This window comes from Triplophysa dalaica, chromosome 13 (genome assembly GCF_015846415.1).
Source record: "Triplophysa dalaica isolate WHDGS20190420 chromosome 13, ASM1584641v1, whole genome shotgun sequence".
Classification (NCBI taxonomy): domain Eukaryota; kingdom Metazoa; phylum Chordata; class Actinopteri; order Cypriniformes; family Nemacheilidae; genus Triplophysa; species Triplophysa dalaica.
In genome coordinates, this window is record NC_079554.1 from 2,582,330 (window position 1) to 2,610,273 (window position 27,944).

The 27,944-nt window shown below is 40.5% G+C and overlaps 3 protein-coding genes across 3 annotated transcripts in view; 1 reads left to right on the forward strand and 2 right to left on the reverse strand.

Moving 5' to 3' along the window:
* The window catches only part of LOC130434955 (E3 ubiquitin-protein ligase TRIM9), a 38,197-nt gene extending 20,278 nt beyond the window's left edge, over positions 1-17,919 (reverse strand). Inside the window, exons 1-3 of the mRNA XM_056765394.1 lie at positions 17,086-17,919; positions 6,172-6,267; positions 2,177-2,299 (exon numbers count right to left, since the gene is read on the reverse strand). Coding sequence (XP_056621372.1) covers positions 2,177-2,299; positions 6,172-6,267; positions 17,086-17,841 — 975 coding nt within the window. The 5' untranslated portion in view covers positions 17,842-17,919. The remainder of the gene's footprint in view (positions 1-2,176; positions 2,300-6,171; positions 6,268-17,085) is intronic.
* Positions 17,920-19,216: 1,297 nt separating this feature from the next.
* On the reverse strand, positions 19,217-22,091 carry exoc8 (exocyst complex component 8). The gene has a single exon (XM_056765420.1). It carries the CDS (start codon positions 21,937-21,939, stop codon positions 19,885-19,887), a length of 2,055 nt encoding a protein of 684 aa, XP_056621398.1. The 5' UTR covers positions 21,940-22,091; the 3' UTR covers positions 19,217-19,884.
* Positions 22,092-22,612: 521 nt separating this feature from the next.
* On the forward strand, positions 22,613-27,516 carry sprtn (SprT-like N-terminal domain). Its single transcript, XM_056765418.1, has 5 exons — positions 22,613-23,129; positions 23,634-23,733; positions 23,817-23,945; positions 25,035-25,326; positions 25,469-27,516. The coding sequence occupies exons 1-5, from the start codon at positions 22,819-22,821 to the stop codon at positions 26,503-26,505; spliced, it is 1,869 nt and encodes a 622-aa protein (XP_056621396.1). The 5' UTR covers positions 22,613-22,818; the 3' UTR covers positions 26,506-27,516.
* The last annotated feature ends 428 nt before the right edge of the window (positions 27,517-27,944 follow it).

The following is a 27,944-nucleotide window of genomic DNA, read 5'->3' on the forward strand; positions in this document are numbered from 1 at the left end:
AACGTTAATCAAAAACTCATACAGTATTTTGTGTCTTCAAACACTTCAAAGAACTTGATAACCAATATTTTCACACATACAAGACTATTTCAAAAGTTTGTACTGTGTATTCACAAGACAGCATTGCCTCGCATATCTCAATGATCAAGTAATAATTGATGTTTAAAACATTTATATATTATCTTAAATATACATAATTATCAGTATCTGATACCGCAAAACAAAGCAGCACTCAACATTCGTTCATCTTTCATTTGCCATATCAAATGGTGAAGACGATCAGATCAAATAAGTAATGATGCATGAATTATAACGTTTAATGATTTAATGATGCATGTCAGGCGCTCTCAGGACACAGATTAATGACTGTATAATTATAAATGACAGCACAGAAATTAACCCTTCAGGGTCCTAATGAATGAGGAATTAAACAATACAAAACAAAATGAGCCCCAGAGTGTGTTATGCGTGGCGGTTATATATTTTTTAAAAACACCTGCTTAAGATTTCAATAAGATGTGACTGCCCGTATAGACAAAGGAAAAAAGATTTTTGTATCTTCCTGTTTCTATCCCTGTGGAAGAGCTTCTATTTATGATGAGTGTGAAATCAATAAAATTGCTATTTTGCAATGCTTTTTTTACTTTATGAACCCAAAATTTTATATATACAAACAAATCTTGGTGATGTATAAAACTATGTATAGAAAAGCTATTAATTATAAAATACACGACACATTCCCCCCCGACACCGTGTCATGCTTTGTTTAGTGTGGCGTGATGTATAAGACTACTGGCTTGAAACAGATGAATTAGAGCGGAAAATAGCATCCAGAAATACTTCATAACATTAACACAAAACCTGGCAGATGGAGGAACATATTTTGAGACCCACAACTAATAATCTATTGTATTACATTAACGCATTTGGCAGACGCTTTTATCCAAAGCGACTTACATTGCAGTAACCTATAGATTTATACTTATGTGCAACCCACAACCTTGCGTTGTTAACCCAATGCTCTTACCACTGAGCTACAGGAAAGCTATAACCAGTCAAATGTGATCAGGGATCACACAGCGAGAACTGAAACTGATGGGAAGGATGGTGTATGGTGGTCTATTGTGTACATGATCTGAACTGATACTGCATTGGTTTCGATGTGTGAGGCGAGGAAGACTTCTCTGCGGAAATGATGTTTTTGCATTCATTCTTTATAAATATACAGACTTCACCGCACTGAACTGTGCTTGAAATGTCAACATCATTGTTTTCTTAAAGCAGCTATAGCTCTACTTTAATTCACTGATCAAATAAAGCTGTATTGGTGCCAGGCCGCGAGGTGGAAGAAATAACCTCTGAACATATGCTGTGGCACGACTGAAACTAAAACTCAATCTCCTCTGTGTCATGCCATGAGAGAATTGTAATACAGAAACTCTCTCTATCGCCATCGCATCTGGCACAATGTCAGGTGACCCACTGAGAAAATAATCTCTCTCCATTGAAAATACAGAGTAGCAAACAGCCAAAGCAATATAACAGATCACTAAAAAATGCAAATTCTGTCATCATTTACTCGCCTTTGAGTTGAGTTGTTGACAGTTTCTTTGTTTTGCTGAACACAGAGAAAGATATTTGGAATAATGTTTATAACCAGACAGATTTTGCCCCCCATTGACTCCCATAGTAGGAAAATATATATGGTCAAAGTTGCCCCAGAACTGTTTGCTGTCCTACATTCTTCAAAATTTCTTCTGTTGTGTTCAACAGAATAAAAAAAGAGTAAAGTAATTTTTTCCTGCGATGGTAGTCAATGGGGGGCAAAATCGGTCTGGTTATAAACATTCTCCCAAAGAATTCATCAAAACAAATACCTTTATACAGATTTTGAACAACTTGAAGGTGAGTAAATGATGACAGAATTTGCGTTTTTGGGTGAAGTGTCCCTTTAATGTTTGGAACATATGTGTGTGTGGGTGTGACCATAAGTCCTTATAGAGTGTCCGCCAATAAATCAAACTAAATGATTTAAATGTTAAAATGCAGAAAGATTTGTGAGATGTTTCGGTTTGGGTTTATGATGAGGGTAAGAGGATACAATATACAGTCTGTACAGTAAAAAAAAATCCTTTTGTCTATGGAAAGCCAACCCAACGTGTGTGTTTTGACTTACCTTCAGTTTGCTCTCTTTCTCCTTGGTGACCTTGGTGAGGAGTTTGGCCTTCTGCCGAGTCAAAGCTTCAATCAACGAATCACACTGAGCCACGAGACATGCCTCAAACTCAACCCCGTTCTCCTGTTACACACACACACACACACACAAGTCAACCCCAGGAATATAGCTTTATCTGCAATTTTCTATCTATTCATTGGCTTATTTTGCTGTTTTTGTCACTTTTTTTGTTCACCAAAGTAAATGCTAATATTTATATTAACATTTGTTTTGAAACAGCTGAAACCATGTAACATTATAATACAATGCGATATGACTTTATTTCTTATATCAGACAGTGTTCAGCTCTCAATGCTAAAGATCTTTTCTACTGGCCCAGTCGAGCAAGTGATTGAATTTTTTTACTGGCCCCACCACAAAAAGGTAATAGATAAATAATATTGTCTAGTTATTAGTTTGTTTGTTGTCTTGCCCATGTAATCTTAATCAATATGGTTATTATAGTATAAAAACTATTGGCCTTACTCTTACACTGAATTTTGTTGAAGACAATTTATCAGCTAGTAATAAAATAAGAACAATTAATCAAAGTATTTTGTAGCAAATATACAAATATTTTTTTTTTTTAGATGAAATACAGACACAATCTTACTATAAGCAGTGTTGGGTGTAACTAGTTACTAAATAATTAGTAACTGTAATTGAATTACTTTTCCCGTCATAAAGTAAAGGAAGGCATTACTCTTGTTTTTTCTGTAATTTAATGACAGTTACTTCTGATGTCATTGAACTAAATACTGTATAATATATTCAATAGTGGGAACGACTTCAAACTTATATGTCTAACTTTAAAATGCTTGAATGTATGATTATCACATTTGCATACTTTGGTCTGTTTATAAGAATAATTGATGTGGTTTATCTGAATGAATTAAATAAGCCGTTTCATGTCTATCCTTGAATCAATTCTTATCAACGTTGATGTAGGATATAGAAAGTAATAAGTAATAACTAATTCAATACTTTTTGGAAAGAGTCATTTGTGCAGTAATCTAATTACACTATTGAATATGTAAGGAGTAACTAGTAAGGAATTACTTTTTAAGAGTAACTTACCCAACAATGACTATTACATTTAAATTGATTAGTCAGGAGCTGTTCTGATTCAATCATGACACACATTCTTTAGTGATTTTGTCTTCGTCCTTTGTTGTTTGATGAACATTACTGTATTTATGCTGCTGCCCCTTTAAGAGATTCCATGCATTTTATTTCCAAATTATTTACATTCATTTAAAACAAAATGGATTTTTTTACTTAGATACTTGCTAATATGGGCATTTTGGCATCATTTCAAGTGCATATGTCTGTTTAAGAGCCGTAAAAGAGAACTCTATGCAGTAGTTTGCACTTTGTCTGAGTTGTGCCTTTCTGGCAAAGCGTATATTTCAAAAAAACCCTGAGAACAGAATCGAGTTCTCTGCGTCTTTTTGAGAATATTTGAACAAGCAAGCTGTATTTACGATACAGCACTGGCCCGATCGGGGGAAGTGACATGTCTATCAGCTGGCCCGAGCGTCTCTCGTTCTAGCCCATGGCCATGGCACAGGCCTTAATGTTAAGCCTTGGTGTTTAATATCAAGAAACCTTAAAAAATCGTAACGTTTTCTGAATACGACAATTTGGCACCTTAAATTTAACTCTTTCACCACCATTGACGAGTTATCCCTTCATTTAAAAAAAAAGTTCCCTGCCAAAGACGAGTTATTACGGCAATCGGTGTTTGTACTGTTATACAGCAGGTGCCGATGTTACACACCTTTGGAAAAAGTACAGAAGCTCTGAACCTTGAACATATATGTTTTATCTGTTTTTAATGATTGTTCTGAGTGTAATCTGGGTGAAGTCTTTGACCAAAACATGTTAATAATCTCAGATGTTTAATCAAAGTGATGCATTTTTGAAGAAATCTACCCACATCTAAGGAGTGATAAAAAAAAATGAAGATAGAAGAATATGGTTTCTTTTGTTTAAAAGCAGAGAGACTGTTCTTTAATTGGACATATTGTTTGTCTATAAATGAATAACAGAAAATGTACTGTGAGCCATCAAAATTTTCCACTTTTTTTTAAAAGGCTGGCGGGGAAAGAGTTAATAGCTGGATGTACTTTGGTGAAGCTTCGATGTTAACATATCAAACACATCAAATATCGAGAAGAACTAACAGAAATAATGACTGCTATGTTCAGCTTAGCTTGGTGTATCAGTGCAGATATTACACATTTCACCTTTAAAATGCGTTTTGTAAAGCTGGTAGTGATGCGCGTGAGTGTAGGAGTTCAGAAGAGAGCTTATAATTCATTCACTTTGAGTTGTGCATCAGATCTCCTCTCTAACACCCACATACTGATACTGGTGCAGATGGAAGCGAGGAACACTGAAGAAGACGTGTCTGTTTGTGAAACATTGCATTTCTCTAGAGAACCAATGTTCATATACTCCTAACAAAACACCACTTAAGTGGCTCCCTGTTCACCATTCCCTTTCATTTAATAGAAGACAATAGTGTTAGTAAACATTAAACTTGCATTGTGACTGTGAGAATGTACATGAAGACATCAGATAAAAAAACGGTGACTCTTCAGGTAATGTTTTCTCATTCAAATCAGATACTTTCCTATTAATACAATAGAACAAAGTGGCACGTTGGCTTCAACATTATGTTGTGCAATCCATTTTTTTCATTATAGATCATGGGGGTAAGCAAATGATAACATCGTTTTCATATACAAAGAGGTGTCGAATACTGACAATTGTGTGTGTGTGACGCAGCAGACTGAAACACTTCATTACAGCACTTCAGTGCCAGGTCTACAATCGCATCCTCTCTCTCTCTCTCTCTCTCTCTCTCTCTCGCTCTCTCTTTTGCTCTCTCTCTTTCTCTCTTTCTCTCTTTCTCTCTCTCTTTCTCTCTCTGCGTGCTGGGCAGTATGAAAAGGCATTAAACTCTCCAACTCTCTTCGAGAAAATATAGCTCATAATCCAGTGGTCTCCAGGCAGAAATCCATGACAAGTTTGGTCTATGTGTGAAATTTGCATATATCTGACTTCAGTACAGATGGATGATGTGTTTCATCAGTTAATATGTACAATCAAAACATGTTATCGAGCCCCACCGGATCTCCATCACCTACATACACCCACATCAAGACACTGGGATAAAACGTCCTTTACCTGCAAGCTCATATAATATTGATTGAATTATATTGGTTTGAGTTCTATATAATATGATTTGATTTGTACATGCAGAGCAAGTACAAGTGGATAGTTCCTAATAAGCAAGCTCTTAACAGTAAGGAATATAAGAACCTGGGCCGCGTTTCCCATAACCTTCCTATCGCTACATTGTTCTTAAGTTATAACTCCGAAAAAATGGTAATAAACAGAGACATTGTCAGCTGGCAGTTGAATTTAAGTGTTGGGAGGCCGACAATATCTAAGCCTTTTCGTGCCCACTTGTAAAGACCCTGTGCCTCCTCTAGGGGTGCCGCCCCCTAGTTTGGGAATCAGTGCTATAGAGAACCACTGTTCATACACTCATATGATTAGCAAAGCTTTTGATGTTGAATCATAAAACATGCAGAAATCCATTTTAACCTGTTCATGTGAAATGTTGCATATTTTGCAAGACACATGTTGATTATTATAACTGCCCCAATTTCTTTTGAACACGCTCTTCATTTGCATGCATAATGAGACGCTGGCAAATCAAAGCTAATATATGCTAATACAAGTTCTGCTAGCACGGCTGCTTTGATTATGTTGTTATTTTCTACCACTTGCTATGATGAGAAGATTTGGGGTAATTTTCAGGTGTTCAAACATAGCGATGCAATGCAATTACAGCAGAGAGATTCAAACCTGCACGATTGCCATATTTCCATTAGTGTTTTATTGCATGTGAAGGGTTGATTCGTTTATTTATCATGACGTACCTGTATGTGCTGTAGCAGGTTCTTCAGTTGCACTAGGAACTCTTTGGCATCCTTGGCTTTGTCAGACACTCCATTCAGCGCCTGGGACAGCTGACACTGCACACAGACACACACATAAACATAGATCATTACATGTGTTTCGAACTTTCAAAAGCTTTTGTTGAAGGATCAGTATTTCTGTAAATAAAATAGGTTGTAAATAATGTTACATATATATATATAATATTGTGGTCTTCAGGAACTCAACTAGAAGCCTATATTCATTAACACCAGTTAAACATCTCAAAAATCACCACACATTATCTCCATGTGCTGTACATTAATACAAACACTACTGTTCCTCATCGTTACCAAAACCATTTAACATTTTAAGCATCTTCAAACATCACCCTCAATATTCAAAAATACCGCCTAACATTCTCAAACGCCACCCCATATTACCAGGATTTTAAACACCATATCCTTCTTTTCTTCATAAACACCACCCAATATCATAAACATTTTCAAATGCCACCTAAATTTCAAAAGTGTCATGATTCCGCTATCATATTATCTTTATTCTTATTCTTGCAGCGGAGTCATGACTAAGTCTAGGGTTTTGTGTGAGAAGGACATGGCATGGCTTAGATATTGGCTGTCATGCGCCTTCTCGTGTCTCGTCTATGGCCCCGCCCCTCTCGTCTCCTCGTTAGCTTCCCTTGAGTGTTTTATTACCCACACCTGCCTATTGTAATTATCCTTTGTTCGTCTCCCCATTTAATGCCCTGGTATTCTCTGTCTTGTGCTCGTTGGTTACTTGTAACTTTGCTCGTCTGTACTGCTGTACCCAGGATTTATACATACGCTGTGTCCCAGCATTTCTGCTCCAGCACTCTGTTCCTGAGAGTTTTTGTTACAGTTTGTTACCCTACGTGAGTTTTTCGTTCCTGTTTGGCTGTCTTTGTTTATCCCCTGTATTTTACCCCATTGTGGGTTTTTGTTTTGTGTTTATTAAAATCTTTTGTTACCCCGTACCGCTGCCTGCATTTGGGTTCTCCTCTATCTCATTACGTTTCGTGACAGAACCAACGAGCCACTAATGAACCCAGCAGGCAGCAGCTCGTCCCAGACTTGGTGGCAGTCAACCACCAATGAGGTCAAGAAAGGCAACGGCCCTTTTCCTCCCCAGGGTGATCGGACCCTGGAGGATTATGCACGAGGATCTGTGGCTAGGCGGGGCTTTCTCCCAGAGGTCCTGTTGAACTCTTATTTCCTTGCTGGCCTCGTCAGTCCTCCTCCGCCGGAGGAACGGGAGAGGATGATCCGGGGGTCTTTCCAGGATCTGGTAAAGGATCTCGCTTTCAGCGGCCCCCAGGACTCCTCCCATTCACACCTGGATTCTATCCCGGAGGACCGGGTTCTCACCACTGGGATGGTAAGGCTCACTAGTCCCCCTATCACCTCTTTGCAGCCGCCCACACGCCCTGTGGTCCGATCAAGGAAGAAGCAAAGGAGGGGGTTGCTTCCTCCACCGCAGGCACCAGCCACGGCTCCGGTTCAGTCCACGGTCCAGGTCCAGCCGGCACCCAGCCCGGCCCAGCAGCCGGCGCCCAGCCCGGCCCAGCAGCCGGCGCCCAGCCCGGCCCAGCAGCCGGCGCCCAGCCCGGCCCAGCAGCCGGCGCCCAGCCCGGCCCAGCAGCCGGCGCCCAGCCCGGCCCAGCAGCCGGCGCCCAGCCCGGCCCAGCAGCCGGCGCCCAGCCCGGCCCAGCAGCCGGCGCCCAGCCCGGCCCAGCAGCCGGCGCCCAGCCCGGCCCAGCAGCCGGCGTCTAGCCCTATCCAGTCAGTGTTCCAGCCGGCCTTCCAGCCGGAAACCAAGCCTGCCCCTGTTCCCCACTGGACTTCCCCAGTCAATCCCCCCGGGGCTTCACGCTCCAGAGCGCCACCCCGGACCGTGACTCCCCCTAAGACTGTCCCACCCTATCCATACCCTTTTGGACTGCCCCCTAGGAACTCTTGTTTTGCCCCACCACCCCTCCCATGTCTGTTGTTTATATTATGCCACCCTAACCCAAGTGTGATATTTGCCTGTCTGCCCCTGATCATGTTTTCAATGTTCTGTTGGTTTTTGTCTGTTACCCAGTCTGTCTTGTCTTGTTAGTTACCCCTTGGTGAACACCTGGAGGTGTTCATTTGAGGGGGGGCTTATGTCATGATTCCGCTATCATATTATCTTTATTCTTATTCTTGCAGCGGAGTCATGACTAAGTCTAGGGTTTTGTGTGGGAAGGACATGGCATGGCTTAGATATTGGCTGTCATGCGCCTTCTCGTGTCTCGTCTATGGCCCCGCCCCTCTCGTCTCCTCGTTAGCTTCCCTTGAGTGTTTTATTACCCACACCTGCCTATTGTAATTATCCTTTGTTCGTCTCCCCATTTAATGCCCTGGTATTCTCTGTCTTGTGCTCGTTGGTTACTTGTAACTTTGCTCGTCTGTACTGCTGTACCCAGGATTTATACATACGCTGTGTCCCAGCGTTTCTGCTCCAGCACTCTGTTCCTGAGAGTTTTTGTTACAGTTTGTTACCCTACGTGAGTTTTTCGTTCCTGTTTGGCTGTCTTTGTTTATCCCCTGTATTTTACCCCATTGTGGGTTTTTGTTTTGTGTTTATTAAAATCTTTTGTTACCCCGTACCGCTGCCTGCATTTGGGTTCTCCTCTATCTCATTACGTTTCGTGACAAAAAGACATAAACGCAACTCATTAAAAAACTCAAATACTGCCCATCCCCAGTATTTTCAAAATGATACCCAAAAGAAAAAACACCACTAGCATCATCAGCATTATAAAACACAACTAAAATACCAGTTTTAATCACAGTCCAACAATGATACCAAGCCACCAATATACAACATTTACCTTCACAATCTTAAATACTTCCGATCTCCGACATGTTCAAATACCAACCAACTTTAATATTTTCTAACAAAACTCAGAATTCCAAACATAATCAAACACCACCCAATACCATCAACATTTTCAAATGCAACCCATATTTCAAAAGACATAAAAACCACTCATCATAAAAAAACTGAAATACTGCCCCCCCAAAAAATACCACTAACATCATCATTATTTTAACATTATAATAGCATTAACAACATTCACATTCTTAAATACTACCCATCTCCAACATTTCCAAATACAACCCAACATCAACATTTTAAACAATGCCCAGAGTTCCAAGCATTAACAAACACCACCCAACATTACCCATTATTTCTAAACACCACTCATATTTCCCAGCATTCTAAAACCTACATACTGAACTCCAGCCCAGCAATACTTATAATTAAAGATTAACAAGGGTAAAATGATCATATGTTCAGTCAATCAAACATAATTCAATCTTATTATTTTACATTGCTCAGACCATAATAACTTTGCATCGAATCAATCATAAAATCAACTTAATACCCAGTGTTCTTGTTGTTGCTAGTGTTATGAGCAACTCATTGAGTACAGTCACATATATGGTCTAGAAATGTTTATTGCAGAGAAAATGGAAAAATGGCTATTGCGATGTATATGACATATTTATAGGTCAAGTAAGCAGGCATGATTTTTAAAAGGTCCCATATTCTTCATCTTAAACACTTCAAAGGAACTCCAGCTTAGTGACTAATGATCATTCAAGCCTGCGGAAAACACCTTGCCAGGTTCACACACACATCCTTCCCACCTGCTCCTCTTCCTCTGGGCCTTTCCTGGCCTTCTTGCAATCAGCAGGGTCTTAAATCAACCAGAGAAACAAACACACACACACACATAAAAAAACAAGCAGACACACACAAACAGCTCCATGCTCCATTAATGTACCATCTGCCCTGGCAAGCTGTCCAAGCCGCTAACAAGACCCTGACAGATACCCTTCTCATGGCCCTCTACTCTCAGTATGTGTGCCTGTGTGTTCAGAAGGCGACAACCGGACACTGCTGGGGTTCAATGATGCGGTGGGGTCACCGTCTCACCTTTGCCTTTGTGCCAACAGACCACAACAACCGGCCCCTCCTGCACACCACTCCGGCTAATTTCACCAACAGAATCGAACAAAGAAATGGGCTGGATTTTCTCTTGTTGCTTTTTTTAATACATTGTTAGCAGACTTGAAAGTGCAGAATGTCATGAGTCTAGTTGTAGTGTATAGATCACAGACGGCAGAAAGGTCACACAGTCAATTACACAGAGGATGTACCGATGCACTTAAAATTAACTAGTAAAAATAATGGATGATTTTCAACAGAATGAAGCTGTTTACAAGAATATGAGAATCTTAGATACTACTTTATAGATAAACATTGCTACATATAAATACACATTTTCAGCTTTTAAAATATGCTGTGAGGTACACTGTTACTGTCACTGGTGCTGCTCTATTACTGTAAATACGGTTTTATATTTGTCACTTTTTGTTATAGTTCAGGTAGAATATAGAAATTTTCAAACTTTTCCTTTTCAAACTATTTTCAGCTGGTGATTTTTTTGTGGATGTATGGTGTCGTTTTAACTAGAACTATTAAAACATTCATGTTACAAAATAAAAATAACAGAAAATGTACTGGCAAATGTGTCAGGGTTCGGGGATGAAGAACCCAGATGCAGGCAGCGGTGCAGACGGGAATAACAAAGACTTTATTGAAACACAAAACAAAGACCCACGTGGGGCAAAACAATATACAAGAACAGGAATAAAAACCACTTAAACTTAACTAACAAGGACTAAATACAACACTAGACAATACAACTAAGACTAAACTTAACTTAACTTAACTTAACTCCGCCCCAGGATCAAGAATAGACATGACATGATGGCGGAATCATGACACAAATGTATGGACATTTCTACAAAAGCTTATAAATAATGCAAATGTAAAATAACATTTTTTGGGGGGTAAATTTTCTACAAACTACTTCTGCATCTGTCTACGACAGTGTCACGCTGTTGCTACGTCAGTATATGCAGTAACAAAGGGTAATGCGGATATGCGCCATTGAAAGGAGACTAAACGGCCTCGGTCAACTGCCCGAATGCAGAAAATCATTTTGACAGTTTTTTTTTAGCAAATTAAAAATTATTAAACCAAATTGCCTGTTCATGACATTTGAACGTCGTTTCTTACTTAAAGGCGGAATATACGATTTGGTAAGATGCTAACTTTAGCCTGCTAGCTCTGAAATCATGATGCCACCCTCGAAGCCCCTTCGAAGCCCCTTCTCCTCCAAAACACATGAACACGAACAAACAAGAAGCCCTCCCCTTCTCGTAAGGTCCTGTTCACACTGTCGGGATTTATTTCAAGGATTAAAAACTGGCTGCCTCTACATTATCCCTTACATAATGTTTAATGCACAACAATACTGAAGTGTAAGTAGTAACGTTATCTGCCACTATTTGTAAGTGCCAATAGCATCTAACTACTATTTCTACTTGATCCAAAGAAAATACAGCTATTTTCGGTAAGTGTAAATAGTACATCTTTAAGAAATAGCATTTATTAAATAGCATTTATTTGTTGTGCCTCACGGAGCATGCGGCACAACTCCTTGTCCAGGCACTGGTAATCTCAAGGTTGGACTACTGCAATGCTCTCCTTGCTGGTGTTCCTGCAAAGGCTATCAAACCGCTCCAGCTGGTTCAGAACGCAGCAGCACGCCTCGTCTTCCAACAGCCCAAAAGGGCTCACGTGACTCCCCTTTTAATCTCTCTTCACTGGCTACCGGTTGCAGCCCGTATCAGATTCAAGTCACTAATGCTTGCCTACAGGACTATCACTGGATCTGCACCGGCTTACTTCCACACTCTCCTGCAGTCCTACACCCCTTCAAGATCCCTGCGTTCAGCAAACCAGCGGCGTCTTGTATTGCCTTCCCATAAGGGCTGTAAATCGCTCTCCCGCTCGTTCTCATTCACAACTCCTTCATGGTGGAACATTCTTCCTATCTCTGTCCGTTCAACCACATCTCTCACAACATTTAAAAAACTACTTAAAACCCATCTCTTCTGTGAATACTTGACAAACAAATGAAAAAAAAAAAATACACTAACCCTTTCTCTCAACAGGTAGTGGTCTAGCTTTGGTTGAAACCAGTAACTTTGTATTGGCACCTAATGTATTATGGCTCCTGCATGACATATCGCTTATTGCTCCTAAACTCTTTGTAAGTCGCTTTGGATAAAAGCGTCTGCTAAATGACTAAATGTAAATGTTATTGCCGCCAGCTAAATTGAAATAGTGACTTTGTCTATGATTACTGTAAGTAGAGTGCTCTGTGAAACAAGCCATACAAACATGAAATGCCATTAAAATATAGAGATGTGCTTCTGTATTCCAGCTCTCCGTCCTGCTAATAGACCGAGAGCTTTTATCTTGTTATCTACTTCACCAGAGCACTGTGATGAAGAGTTGATGAGACACGAATCGAATTGAATTCAGAGACACTATAAGACAAGCAGTTTGTGTGTGTGTGTGTGCGTGTAGGGGACATCAGAGGGACATTTCAATAACTGCTCCGGTTGATTTTACTGTCAAGGCAATTGAGTGCTCTGTTTATCAACATGTTTGCGTGTGCAAGCGTGTGTGTGCATGTGTGTGTGTGCGTGTGATAGAAGATAATACGAATTTGTGGTGATGTGCCAGTGACCTTGATTGTGGGGAAAGCACACAGGGAGGCTTTCCATACACTACACTAAACTACACTACACTTTCTGGAAGTCTGTAGTCGACAACTACAAAGTGTTGCTTTAAAAGGAAGGGGTAAACCATTGGTTGCAATTTGCAATCTCACCACTAGATATCACTAAATTTCATACACTGGAAATTTAAGACAAATAAAGGAAGTATCTATAAGGAAGAAAAATAATTCCTTTATTCATTAAAAACTTCCATTCTAAATGTATCTTCAACAGAATTTGTCTTGTTTTAGGGATGCTTAGATATCTTTACGTGACAACAGGACTAAGATACTGAATGAGATGATTTGTGCAGTGTAGGCAGCTCAACAGGCTTTTGGAACACAGCCGTTGTCTCTCTGTGTGATGAACGATGAATGTCTGAAGGTCAGAGGAACAACTAACTGACACCACTTATCTCTTTCTCATTTCATTATGTCTTTTTAACATTTCCTTTTACATGTGTGCATTTGGCAAAAGCTTCTATCCAAACGTACTTAAAAGTAGGGGTGGGTGATATAGAAAAAAATCGAATCACAATTTTTTCTAGATAGATCCCAGTTCACGACTTTATCCCGGTTCTTTTTCAAGTTGGTTTTAAAATTATTTTGCAAATTACAGAGCTACAATAAAGCCAAACTAATGTCCCCATATAAAAATATACTCTTTACCATTTATATTTTCAAGAATATTTTAAACAATTTAATATTTAATGCAAGTGTAAGACCCTAAATCAGCTGTTGTAGCAAAAACCTTTACATTTTAAATTCTGTTTTGCATCTTGTTGCTGCACTCGGAGTAAAGCTGTGGAATGGCCATGGATGAAAAATATTTGCGGCTGGGTTTTTCGTTACGTGGATCTACGACTTTGAGCAGTCTTTTAAAGACCTCATTTTCCACAGTCTTCATGGGAATCATGTCTTTGGCCAGGTAAAATGTCACAGCCTCAGTTATGTCTTTCCAGCGCTTGCTCGTTCTGTCATACGGAGTTCCTTTCTCAAATTCTTCTTTTGTTAAAGTCGTTTGTTTAAGCCTTGTAGTTTCCGCACCAGACCCCCTCTTGCTTTGATCCCTATTTAATTTTGTGAGTTGGGGACTCTGGGAGATTTTTGAGTTTGTTAATGTTCAAAGACTTTACCTTGTACCCTTGTCTCCCGCCTTGTCCAGAAGTGTCCTGTAAGTTGAGTCTAGTTTTTAGTAGTCATGTCTTATGTTGTATTTAGTCAAGTTAGTTTAGTGAGTCTCGTGCACCCGAGTCATTCTGTTGTTTTACCCCCTCGCGGGTATTTTTTCTTGTTTTGTTATTAAAGTTATTTATTATTATTTATCCCTTATCCGCTGTCTGCTCTTGGGTCCTCTGTTATTGTGTCGCGGCTGTCGCCGCTTACTCCTGACAGTGCGCTTGAATTGTATTGAAAAGATATGCTTGGACATCTTTTGTTCTCCGTGAGAAGAAAGGGTCATATGGGTTTGAAATGACATAAGGGGGAGTTTTTGGGAAATATTTCATACTACAATTCCTCTAAACAGTTTTTTCTAAGATATAGACTAAACTTATCCAACGATGAAAAAACAAAAAAATAGAAGGAAATTATATTTTGCTAAAAGAAAATTATGTTTATTTTAGGACCATTCTGTCGCATTTGTGCCTTTTTTTTACAATTATGCGAATTTTCTTTTTTGTACCTCCATTCAGTGTGTGCAAATGTACTAAAAAATAAAACATATTACGTTATTCTTTATAATAAGATTCTCCGTTGAGAAAATTGTGAATAAACTGCAAGAAAGGTCAAACATGTGTGAGCATTATGAAAACAAAACAATATAAAAATATCTTAACAATAAGCTTCATATCTTTATTATACTAAATGTAAGTTCTTTTTTGTCTATGGTAAAATATGATCAGGACATGATTTTGTGAGGGAGATCTAGGAGCTCTCTGAAAGTTTGAAAATCGCTGGTGGTTGAGTGGGAAAATGAAACATTGGCTTAACATTTGTGTGTAACCATGGAAACCTGCAAGATTACAAGGATCTGTACTCAGTCGTTGAAAAGGACGGGTCACATTCGTAGGAGGTTGTGTGGAACTTCCTCTATTTATATTTCTCACGTTTCCTGTCTTTCCATGACAGTAATAGTTTTGTATTGAAACCTGCTGAATGACCAACATTCACTGTGGTGGTGAGGGATCAAACACATCTGAGCTCCTATTGTCACTGTCACCAATCGTGTGATTTTTTTATACATGTACTCATTTATTAATTCTCTTTAGAAAATGTTCCCGTTATAAAAAGGAAAGTATGGCTTATATTTTTGCTTTGTGAACTGTTCGTTTGGTCACAGATGAGATAGCCGGCAGGAAAAAAGCGTGAAAAGGGACACACACACACAGCAATGGCATATGGACGAACGCTATTACATTTTTTGTCACATACATCTAACCTACATTCTGACTGAAAGTATGTGTGTGCGCGCTGTGCGTTCATGTGTGTGAAAGCCATCCTTGCATGTCATAAATGTGTGTGTGTGTGTGTGTGTGGAGAGGCCACAGCCTCTTTTCATTCTGTATTTATGAATATGTATCTGAGGAGATGGGATTTCTGTGTTATGCTTGGTGCTAGAGTCCATTTTATTTCTTCTAATAAAGACTGCAAGACTTGAATCTGGTGTCCGATTAGAGTGAAATGCATTGTTGTGCCGGGTCATTCCAGGGCAGGATTTGAGGGCTATATCTCTGTCGCCCAATTTCAAGTCATTGCTTTAGCCACCTGTCTGCAGCAGAACACATGCACATCCACAAACACCTTTAAATCAAGATTCACAGCGCTATTTAGAGGACAGACGTGTCTCTGGCTGGTCAGGGTCGGTGTGATGGGTAGTGTTTAAGGAAAGGGTCAGGGGTCAAAGGTTAAGGCTCAGTTAATAGTTATCCAGGGAGTGCGTGGAGACGTCAGAGCACAGTTACACAGCAACACACTAAAACTCCTTAAAGGGACAGTTCACTCCAAAATAAAAATACAATCATCATTTACTCATCTTCTTGTCATTTTAGGCCTGTATGACTTTCTTTCTTCTGCAAAACACAAAAGAAGATATTATGAAAAGTGTTGGTAACCTAAAACCATTGGTAACCTAAAACCACAATATCTTCTTTTGTGTTTTGCAGAAGACAGAAAGCTGTATCGTTTTAAAATGAAGAGAAGGTGAGTAAATGATGACAGAATTTTCTTTTTAGGGTGAAAAAATCCATAACCTCAAATTAAAATTAGATTTTAACTTTTGGGTCGCTCACAGAATAACTTCTGGTAGTGTTTTAAATACCATCTGGCAAATATTGCAATAAGACATTTTCACTATGTGTATCATCCGGAAACCAAGGAATCATCATTTCTGAGGAATCATCATGGGTGAGGGGCATTTACATCAGTACTCAGACCTCCGACCCAATGCTTTATCCACAAAAACAATCACAATATATTCCCTATTTTTAATCCTTTGCATCTGATATTATTAGGAAAGCCAATCGCTCATTGGAACAATGAGCACTTAAACCAACCCCGGGTAGGTTCAGGGCTAAAGGTGCGGGTGGCGTTCCAATTGACAGCTTCATACAATGTGTGAAAAATTATCTATTGTGCGCTTCCATGTGAATCCATTAAGGCGGATGAAGAAGAAAGATGCCCAGAGGGAGGATTGAATTTAGACTGACTCATACACACTCGCACAGTTCCTCCCCGCCGGCAGTAGTACTGTATAGAACACACACACACAACCCAAATCTCTTCATCCCACACTCACAGACACACAGAGGGCAGTGAGAAGTGTACAGAGAACATGAACAGGAACAACAGTGTGTGTGTGTGTGTGTGTGTGTATGTGTGTGTGTGTGTGTGTGTGTGTGCGTGCGTGCGTGCGTGCGTGCGTGCGTGTGTGCGTGTGTTAAAACATAGTGAGTGTGACTAAGCATTCACAATTACAAACCAATATGTGTGTGTTACTGGACTAGCCTTATCTTGCTCAATGATGTGAGGTCAGTGTACTTTTTAATGATAGTGTATGGTAAGATGTTCATCATGTAAATCAAAGTTTCAGTGGGTTCATCGGTTTATTATTGAAAAAAAATGTTTGGTGGATTGACAAGTTACTATATTGAGACCATAATACATGTTATGGTTACTATGGTTCTACTACAAAACGCTGGTTAGTTACCTTGTGTTGTTTCCACGTGACGGCCAGGTGCTTCACGTCGTGTTTGGCGTGTCTGCCCTCCTCCAGACACTGGTAGCACACGGGGGTCTTGCAGCTGACGCAGTACATGCTGTAGTTCTCCGCTTCGTGGTCCACGCAAGTCGCCTGTTTGCGTGCGCAGGCGCCCGCCGGCTGCGCGCTCACCGCCTGCGCTTGAGTCGGCGGCACCAGCCGGTGCTTGGCCAGCGGTCCGCGGGAAGGATGACAGCGCTGCTGGCACGGAGCGCAGTAATATACGTCGCACTGCTCGCACATCACCGTGGCGTCCACCGGGTTGCGGTCGCATAGCTGACATTTGACGGAGGCGGCGCGGCTCTGCTGGTAGCGGGACACGATCGCCTCCAGCAGCCGGTTGCGCTGGAGTCCTCGGAGACCCCGCTCGTCCAGCGACACGCTGCGGTGACAGAGCGGGCAGGTGATGGAGCAGTGGCGGTGGACCAGGGTCGGGGGGAACACCCGCACCCCGTTGGGAGATTTTAGGCACGGCGTGTATGACCCGTAGCCGCTGTCCGTCTCGCTGTACATGCTCATTTTATCCATATCCAGGTAATCGTAGTCCGAGATGCCGGAGCTTCGGTTCTGAGGAGGGGTCTCGCCCTCCGGGGTTTGCACGATGATGTTTCGGGCGCACGCCAGGCAGACATTATGAGAGCACGGTAGAATAACGGGCTCCTTGAAGAAAGAACCGCAAACCGGACATTTAAGTTCTTCTTCCATCGCGTAAATAAACCCTCTCGCACGTACAGCCGATCAATGAAATCAGAGCAGCACCACCAGACGAGGACAGCTCCTGTTTACGGCTCCGCGCATGCGCGCCGCGGAGATCGAGGAGGATTGTGGGTGTTGAATAAATTATGGAGACATTCGCCTCTTCCAATTATATTTAAAAACTACAAGTTCCGTATGCCCCCCACTATAATTAAATGCGGCGAAACGAATGTAGTGTGAAGGGGCGCTGCGCAGACCGATCGATTGGTGATGTCATACGCCAATCGGTTTGCGCAGCAACACCCTTTGTTTTATCGTCACGCATTTCGGGGTCGTCGGAGTTTTGAAATTTTTTGAAATTTGCAATTTAAAGAAGCCATGTGTAAACAACCCCATCAAAGAAGGACAGGCCTTGTACTGGTGGTGACGTTCAGCACTGGTTTGTGTATCAGTATATACGCCTGTTTGTTTGTGTGTATATTTTATATTTGATGATATATTATATTTGTAAGTATATTTATGCAAATAAGAAAAGGAATTGTAAAAAACTAAGATTTCTAGATATATATATTTTTTACTGTCAAAATGTATTTTCAGCTTTTTGCGAATATAAATAGATATTTATATGAATATGAATAATTGTTTTCGTTAATTTACTACTTACAACTTTTCCTTGAATGTTTTGCTCTTTTTAGTTGAATATAGCCTATTTTTATACCAACTGTACCTGTTATAAAATATAAAATCTTGAAAAACAAAAATGCCTTTTTATTGACTACTTGTGTAGTCAATAGTCAAAAAGTTTATTGAACATGGCAGGGATTACAGAACACATGCTATTGTTCGTTTTCAAACCATGTTAGAGGAGCAAGACTGATCCACAAGATAAGCAAAAGGAAATATGCCAGGACAAAATGAACTCTTGTCACAACCCAGAGGATGAAGCTATGCCAAGAATGCAAAATCAGTAGTGAAAATGTTGATCTGCAATCATTACATGCCCAAGAAAATCAAGTAAAGCAAGATTTTTAATACAAAGCATGCATATTCATAATTTATTAAATCACTAAACTATAGCCAGGGAAAAGATTTAAAGACCATGCCGAATTTTAATTCAATCGGCATTTCTAGGTGTATAGTGTTCATTCCAGTCCAGTGTCTGTTGAATTTCAACTAGACCAAACCTCAGGAGTGACATGAATTCATCCAACAGCAATACGAAAGACTGACAGCGTGACGACAAGACACATGAAAACTGTGATAAAAATGAACTTGAAAAAACTTTTTCTAAATATTACTGTTGTTTTGCTTAAAAGTAAATATGAACTTGTTGTCTTTGCAGTATTTGAGGTCTGAAAAAACACAGAGCACTTTTTTCAGCAAATAAATTCAAATGGAAACAATATTTTTATTTGAAACTTGGGAGAAATATTTGTGTAGCTCACAGAATGAAACAAAAATGATCATTTTACGTATGCACATGCCTGTAAATAGTGAATTCAGAAAGACTGAAAATAATTGTGAAACGGTATTTTAATGGTTTCCGAGGGTGTATATCATACAGTGTGATTATGTGCACTGTTTAACATAAACTATTATGACAGGATTATAATTATAATAAAAACATGATCCAAAATATACATAACAGTAAGAAAATGTATATTTAGGATTTTGAACAAGATTTTTCCCCCTGTACACCAGGGGGCACCACATTCCAGATTGTGTTAAAGATATTCACATGTAATTTAAAGGGTAAAAAAGCTTTTTAAACGCAATCAAAATAGGAGAAAAGTAAGCAAGCATCTTTATTTTCATTGTGTTTGATCGAGGGGACCAATAATAAACATTTGCTTTCGTTCACGAAAATCTAACAGTTGATCTCTTTAAAATAAATTAATACATTTATTACTATGAAATGAAGTGTTCTGGAGTTGCTTTCGGTGTGTAGAGTTAAGGAGTGTATGAGTTTAAAAGTGCACCAAACAAAATTATATGAGATTTTAAGAGCTCAAGCAGTACATAATGCGAGCAATCAGTGTTCATTCAAAGCTGTTAAACAAGAGATGTAGTGCTGTCAGGGTTGACTCTGATATTCCGAGAGCTCTTTCTCAAATCCTGCAGCTGTTTTGCCGGTTTCCCGACACCTTCCTCAAACCTCCTCTCCACAACAGGAAGCACCGTCTCATGCAGGAAAGATGCGTTCTGCAGAATGAAGGCCTTTTTCTCTGCCTCCTGCTCACAGCGCAGGCTGTAATCCACATGCTGCACGGCCACAAGTATGATCTCACACAGGCTCTCCAGAAACACCATGTGGAGCTCGGGGAAGTACAGCTTCAGCCCCTCTTCCAGGAACGCCATCATCTGTTTGGTGAAGGCCACGATGGTGTAGCTCAGGTTGACCCAGCAGTCTTCCCCCGTGTACTGATCGAAGCTTCTGATTCCACAGCTTCGCATTTCATCCTTGAGTTTTGCCAGAGCTTCAGGAGTCATCAGGTTCATCCTACGCCACATCTCCTCAGAGTTACGATGCTTCGTGGCCTCTATGATGATGTCTTTCTGGCTGTGGAGAGCCTCCCTGATGTCTCTGATCAGTAACGTTTGCAAAATAAAGGTGAGATCCAGGCCTATCTCACTCAGCTGCTTGCAGTGTTCGCTGGCGAACTTCACGCACTCCGCGGCGGTGGACAGGCTCTCTTTGCTGTCAAACACCTGTTTGCTGAAGGCGTCTACGAAGACTTTCATCACCGAACGAGACCAGACCACGAAGGCGGAGTAGCAGCCGGTGTTGCCCGCGAAGTCCATCTCAAACTCCCTGGCAGTCTCGAGCATACTTGTGAAGAAGATGTTGCAGAGCTTTTGGATGTAAAGCAACGTGGCGCCCTCAATGCGCAGCTGACGGATGGCGGTCTGGACCGCCGCCGCACGGTTTTTCAAAAAGAGATCACAGGCCTTTGTGGATTGACCGAGGCGGATGAGCTGGGAGACGGCTCTCCGCGTGGCTTTTGGTCCCCCGCGGAGGGAGCGATCGGGGGAGAGCTCAAACACCAGCACATCCGTCAGCTGCCGAACCCGCTCGTCCACCTTGACCCTCAGCTCCTTGACCCGGGGAGACACCGGCTGCTCCTTCAGATATTCGTTTAGCTTATCTAGCAGGTCGACAGCCCCCTCGAAGTCCCTCTGAGCAATGCACACGTCAAGATCTTCTGGCAGCTCCTGTATCCATTCGGGGCTCAGATCCACAAGCTCCTCAGAATCCAGAGGTTCGTCTTTTTCGAAGGGATTTGTGGACACTTCCTGTCTGACCGGCGACCTTGGCAGCTCCTCTTCCTTTTTGTTCTTGTCCTTCGTCACTTTGTTTTTCTTGGTTTCCTCCAGGATCTCCAGCCACTCTTTCTTGATCTTGCTGTTCTCGGCTTTAAAGATGCGGCTCTCGGGGAACATCAGGATTTTAAACATGTCTTTCGTCGGGGGGTTATCTTTAACATTTACAACGGCAAAGCTTTCCAGATCATACAGCGCGTTGTATTTGTATTTCACGGCTCCGCGTCTGTTAGCCAGCCAAGTCGCGATGAGCAGACAGTCGTTCATGAGGAAAGCGTGGACCTTTTGAATCTGTGACATGTTGTCTGCGTCATACTCCAAGAGATCTCCATTATAAACCAGATATCTGCCCGGGGTTTCCATGATGTTCTTGCATCCCTCTACCTTTTCCAGAAGTGTGGTCAGGGTTCTTTGTTTGACCTCTTCGCTTTCTTTAGGAAAGGCTGCGAGCATCTCTTTGGCCGTTTCATCTTTATCAGAAGACAGCAGAGACTGTGTTATACTCTCCATTATACTCTTCTGCTCTGTGAGAATGTGACTGAGCTGATACATCTCACTTTCCAGGTACGAAATCTCCTTGGCCGTCTCGATGAACTGTCTGTAGTTTTTGTAGACGTTTTTCTTCAGGTTCTGTGCGGTTTCATCAGCCAACGTTTGTATTTTTTGACGATGCTCTTGTAAATCTCGGTCACCGTCGGACTGCTGCGAGAGCTGCTTCACGTATGACTGAGGCTCAAAATTGGGAGATTCCAGTAAGTTACGCAGCCGATTTCCCGTGTCTGCCATCTTTAAAAGATTGTGGAGATAGAAAATATACGACTGAAGCACATATATCGGTATAACTACGCGAGATTTAAGGTGTCATTGCAATGTACAGCTGCAGAAGTCTTGCTAGCTTCCTTTACACAGGAAACACGGCACCTCCCGGTGACGTCACACCACGTGACACGCAAGCGTTTCAAAATAAAGATGTAAATTGTTTTCTACTTTTTGTTTATGAGAAAAAACACACACCCGAAACGCTTGGGTTCATTTTATATTCATATTTGTTATTTGTAGATTTGTACTATTTTTTATAAAACAGTTTATAAAATCTTCATTAATCTTATTCGCCACTTTCGTGAGATTACTTTTAAAAAATAGAATAGATTTGTGAAATGTACCTTCAAATAAATGTAATTTATAAATAAATGAATTAACATTATTTTTAATTTTTAAAAAATTATACTTTGAAAAGCGTTTAACATTGAGGAACTTTGTATGGTCCTGACGTTTAAAAACGACGTGTATTTTATCTCCCTATATTACACGCTGTGTTGTATATCACTTGACATAAATAAAAAGTGAAATAACGTTTTCAGGTCGTCGTGGGGAAAAAAATACATTCCCCAGAGTTCCTCGCACTCTGCGACTTTATGATTGGCCAACATGTTTTTCTCCCATCAGGCGCTGCGCGAAAACGCTATCAGCTTTCTTTCAAATGTTTTGGATGTTACGTATTACATTTACAACAATGAAACCCCGCGATTAGGCCTAAAACCATTTGTTCCATAAAGCTGGAGGTTCGATGGTCATGGTAAGGGCTTCCATATGGCGATTTAGTGCTGATTGAGGGTGTCACGTATTACAAGAGAATAGCAAGTCTGGTTTGGGTAAAGCACACTGATGATGGAGGATGAAGACTTCTTGCTCGCTCTAAGTTTACAAGAAGAGTTTAATCAAGAAGCGTCGGGTACCCGGTGGAATGATGACGACTATCCGTCGAGTAAAAAGCGCAAAATTGACTCCTCCAGTGTGCTGGACGTTGTGCCATTCTCTCAGAGCAGACCCGAGAGACCGCTGTCTATCGTGGACGAGTCGTGGGAGACGATGGACCCCAATCCGGACGTGAGAGCCATGTTCCTGCAGTTTAATGAAATGTTCTTCTGGGGGAAACTGTGCGGGGTGGAGGTGAAGTGGAGTCCAAGGATGACACTGTAAGATTCCATCATTTTACTACATGATTCTGATCATAAGACAGATAGATCCTGAATCTGCATAGATCTAGATATGTATTCAAACCTGGAATATAGTTTCATAGATTTATCTATCTATATAGTATATATCTAGATGGATGGACAGATCTGGAATCTAGACGTAACATCTAGACAGATAATATGGAATCTAGAGACAGAAGTTAGAAATAGATCTGGAATGGAAGGGGAAAGATTGATTAACCAAAATCTAGAATAATCTGAATTGATAGGTTGACAAATAGACTGAAATGTAGATGAGTAAGTACATCTGAAATACAGATGTGGAACATAGAGACGCATATCCGGAATGTAGAATCCAGAAAGATCATCTGTAATCCATATAAAGGTAACTTTACTTTATATGGTTTGATAGATACACAGCATAAATCCCACACAGTATTCAGTACACAACACATATTTTGACTTGTGTATTTCAGTTTCTGATTTAATGTTTGTTTTCCACAGGTGTGCTGGAGTGTGCTCTTATGAGGGAAGAGGAGGCCTGTGCTCTGTAAGACTCAGTGAACCACTCTTAAAGCTCAGACCCCGTAAAGATCTCGTCCAGGTCGGTTAAACAATAGATTCACTTTTTAACATAAAAGGAAACTATTTACATTTGTTATAACTGTCTGCTGTTTCTGTCCACAGACCCTTCTTCATGAGATGATTCACGCTCTTCTCTTCGTCACCCAAAACAACAGGGATCGAGATGGCCACGGACCGGAATTCTGCAAACACATGAACAGAATCAACCAAGCCAGTGGGACCAACATCACTGTAAGACATTTTACCCCATATCTTTACCAAAAACTTCAGTATTGTTGTCTAATACAATAAGGCGTTTTTGTTTGAACTTTTTATCCTTCTGAAACCTCCTTGGAGGGGTCACAGACAATGGTTCTCATTCACTAATAATTGCGTAGATTTACGTATTTATATGCACATTTGGACATTTACAACTAATTTGCAACTCATTAATTAGGCGGATGAAAAATGAAAATGAGTGAACGATTACAGACACTGACTTAATATATCCTGCATCTGACAGAACTGTCGCAGACATTTGACATAATGGTTATATTACACCTGTGTGGCTTTAAGAATTGTTTAATTAAATGGTAAAGTTAATTTTCTCCTTATTTGTCACGTTTTTTTGTATTATTTTTTTAATAAAGAGAACAAAACAACTGTTTGCCACGTTTTTTTAATTTAATGTTTATAACCTTTATTAAAATTATTTATTATATTTAAACTAAAGCGCCACTGTCTATAACATTCATTTAATCTGTTTCTTCTCAAAAACACGAAAATAATTGTCAACAAGAACAAACTGAAGTGTATAAACGTGCATTCGTGGCATTAACGGTCACTCTCCTCCAGCTGATTCTAATTGAGCGCTCGTCGTATGTTGTATCATGGGTAGTGAGTGAATGTACACTCCAAATCAGAGTGCATTGTGGGTAAAAAAAGATTGAACAAATGTAGGGAATCAAGTAGTTAAATTAGGTTTCGGACACCACTACAAAATGGCCGCACCCAATATAGTCCACTATATAAGAGATTGGGATGGTTTCAGACACAGCCAAAGATACTCCAGGCAACCACATATGAAATATTAAGAATAAATTGGAATATTAAAGTTTTGGTGAATCATGATTTGTTCATGAAAACGTTTTTTGCGCAAATTTTAGCGCATGCATGCCTTGTGAATGAGACCCATTGTATCGTCAGACGACATGAAAAAATTAAAACCACAATGCAAACTAACTACCATAAAAACATTAATACATTAGTTTGAACATAGTCTTTCTTAAAATCATCACCAGCGTACTGATCCCAGTGTCTGTATTAAATGAATCTTCACAGGTATATCACTCATTTCACGATGAGGTTGACGTGTACAGGCAGCACTGGTGGCGATGTAACGGGCCCTGTCAGAATCGCAGACCGTTCTTTGGATACGTGAAGCGTGCGATGAACAGACCTCCCTCTGCCAGAGACCCCTGGTGGGCCGAGCACCAGAGGACCTGTGGGGGGACATACACCAAAATCAAGGAGCCAGAGAATTATGGGAAATCCGGCAAAACTGATAAAAAGAAAGACAAGAATGCCATCAGTGAGAAATCCAAGACGTCAAAGCCTGCCGGTAGCAGTACAGGTGATGCATTAGATGTTCCCACATTATTATACTGTGTGCCTATACTGCCTATATTTTTTTCAATATGCCACATTAGCTAGTGTTTGATCATTGAGCTATATTATTTTAGCATTGAGTGACCAAATTCTTTTTTGTGTTGTAGACTCTGGCTCTCAGGACATCAGAAATATGATTCCATTCAGTGGGAAAGGTTTCGTTCTTGGAGGAAGTACACAGAACTCAATGGACAAACAGCCCAGCCAGAGTCCCTTAAGCCCCTCTAGAGCGCAACCTCTCGTCTCTCCTCCTAGGAATGAATCGCCATCCCACTCGATACCATGGTCCAACGAGACAAAGCCTTACAGTAGACTGAGCTCAGGTTCATCAAATGTTCTCGGCAAAAAATCTGTCGGCAACACCAGTGCCTTCGTCAACGTCAACGGCTCGCCTGTGAGGATTTCCAAAGCCAATGGCAGCCTGAGGGCAAAGCAGAGGACAGTGCAAGATCTCTTTCAGTCCAAAGTCCTCAGATCTCCAGAGAGAGCCGACAGCACTGTGGGTTCTTCCAATCTTAAAACTAATGGACTGGCTTCATCCAGTGCCATTAATAACCCTCATTCATCCACAATCAGCGGACCAAAGCCCAGCTCTTCCGAGAACCACATCTCCAAATATTTTAGGAACGCTGACAATACTAAAACTACAGATCCAGAGCTTCGTGGAAGCCCTAAAAAATCTGAAACCAGCACGGGTTACATTTCAAAGCACTTCGGAGGTTACCAAAGACCAGCCTTGGATACTACGAGCTCAGGGTTGAGAAACAGTGTAAGTCCCCAAAAGCCACGCACAACTACTTTGGGATCCAATTCCAAGCACTTTGGAGGCTTTCAAAAGCCTGAGGCCGGTTTTCCAAGTCCTAGAAACATTGGCAGCCCCCAGACATCAGGGACATCTACATCTGGAGCCAGGAAAAGATCACGGGAAGAGCAGAACTCAGCACATATTTTTGATTACTTCCAGAGGACGGTCAGCGAAACCTCGACGGTGAAGCGCAGAGAGGAGACGGACGAAGCTGCTCGGTCTGACAGAGATCAGCAAGCAGATAGTTCTCCGGTCCAAATCACCGTTCTCTGCCCCGTGTGTCTAAGCAAAATAGTTGAGTCTAAAATTAATGAACATTTAGACTCCTGTCTTACATGATTACTTAAAACAAGGAGTATCTTTCTAAACTGCTTCAGGCTCGTTTTTCAGGTATAGCTTAAAATATTAAAACTGTCTCCTGGTTCAGTTTGGACAAGTTTCAGTTCTTAAAAAAAAAAACGATTTTATTATGGTATTCAAGAAAATCTACTATTTTAATTTTTGACTCGTTCTACCTCGTTCAGAAAGTATTCACGATGTGGGAGGAATGTTGGGTCTGGTCAGTCCCAGTATGATTGACAGTTGAGTTGTCACTGTCCTTCTGCCCTCAGTTCGTGTTGAATCAGCAGTACTGAATTCTGCACGTGCTGGCTGTTCGCTGTGGGATTTAGATGTGCTTTGCTTTTGCAGAATCAGGCTTTGCAAGGTTGTATCTTGGTGACATCAGTAACACCTCTGTCATTCTCTCCCACGGGTGGGCGGGGTTTGCGCCACCCTCAGCATAATAATCTACTTTGTGCCTTGGAGACATACACATTAGAAATTCAACCCCGCCCAGAGGTGGAAATTGGGCGTGTGGGGTTTAGGTGTAACAATTAAGTGTCATGTTTTGTTTTATGGTTTGTGTTTCAACCCACCTTACAACACAAAACATTACCTGATGATGTCATGCAGTTTGTGTTACATACACGACATGAAGGTGTGACTTTTGGCTTAATGCACTAATAGACCCAAACAAAAATAATGTCTGACGTTCTCCATACATCATTGACTTTTAGGTATTCGAAGACAAACTGTGGTTTCTTAATGATCTTACCCTTCCACGTTTGTTGTTGGCAAGTTTAGGAACGGATTTTATAACTGCGTTTTAACTAAAACCGTACTTGTTTTATATACAGAATTTAAAGGTTTCTAGGATTATTTCAAGAGTTAAAAATGTGTGTGTTGTTTTTGTTCTGTAAGTGTTTAGTGTATATTCAGAGCTGTTTTAAAACTCAAAATTGTATTTGATTCACATTTAGGTGATGTTGTCTTTGTTTACTGTTGTTAAAATAAATGCTGTTGAAGTATTGTTGTAGAAAATATTGCCATTTGTGTGTGAATGATGGTGGAGTGATGGAGAAAATTGTCGGAATACTTGTATATTGTTTTATACCGCATCTTTCTTAACTGTGTAATAAATAAGAAGCGTAAACCATAATATTTTGTGAGCTTAAAACTTCTTGCCATGCCAAGATAAATTCATACATTTGTATGTATTGGGATTAAGTTAACCTTTTATAAAATCATTTGGGTTTTTTTCATTTAACCCTTTATGAAACTTTTAAGAATTTAACTTGTTCATGTTTATGTTTTTCTTTATAAAATAAAGTTTTGTCGATGTAATATCAAGATAGTTGACAGCATACAAAAATAATATTGTACAGTATGTAAATAAGGGATTGCACTCGCTTTGTAGAATGACCTGGATATTGTTATGGTTGGTAAAGTGTGTGTGT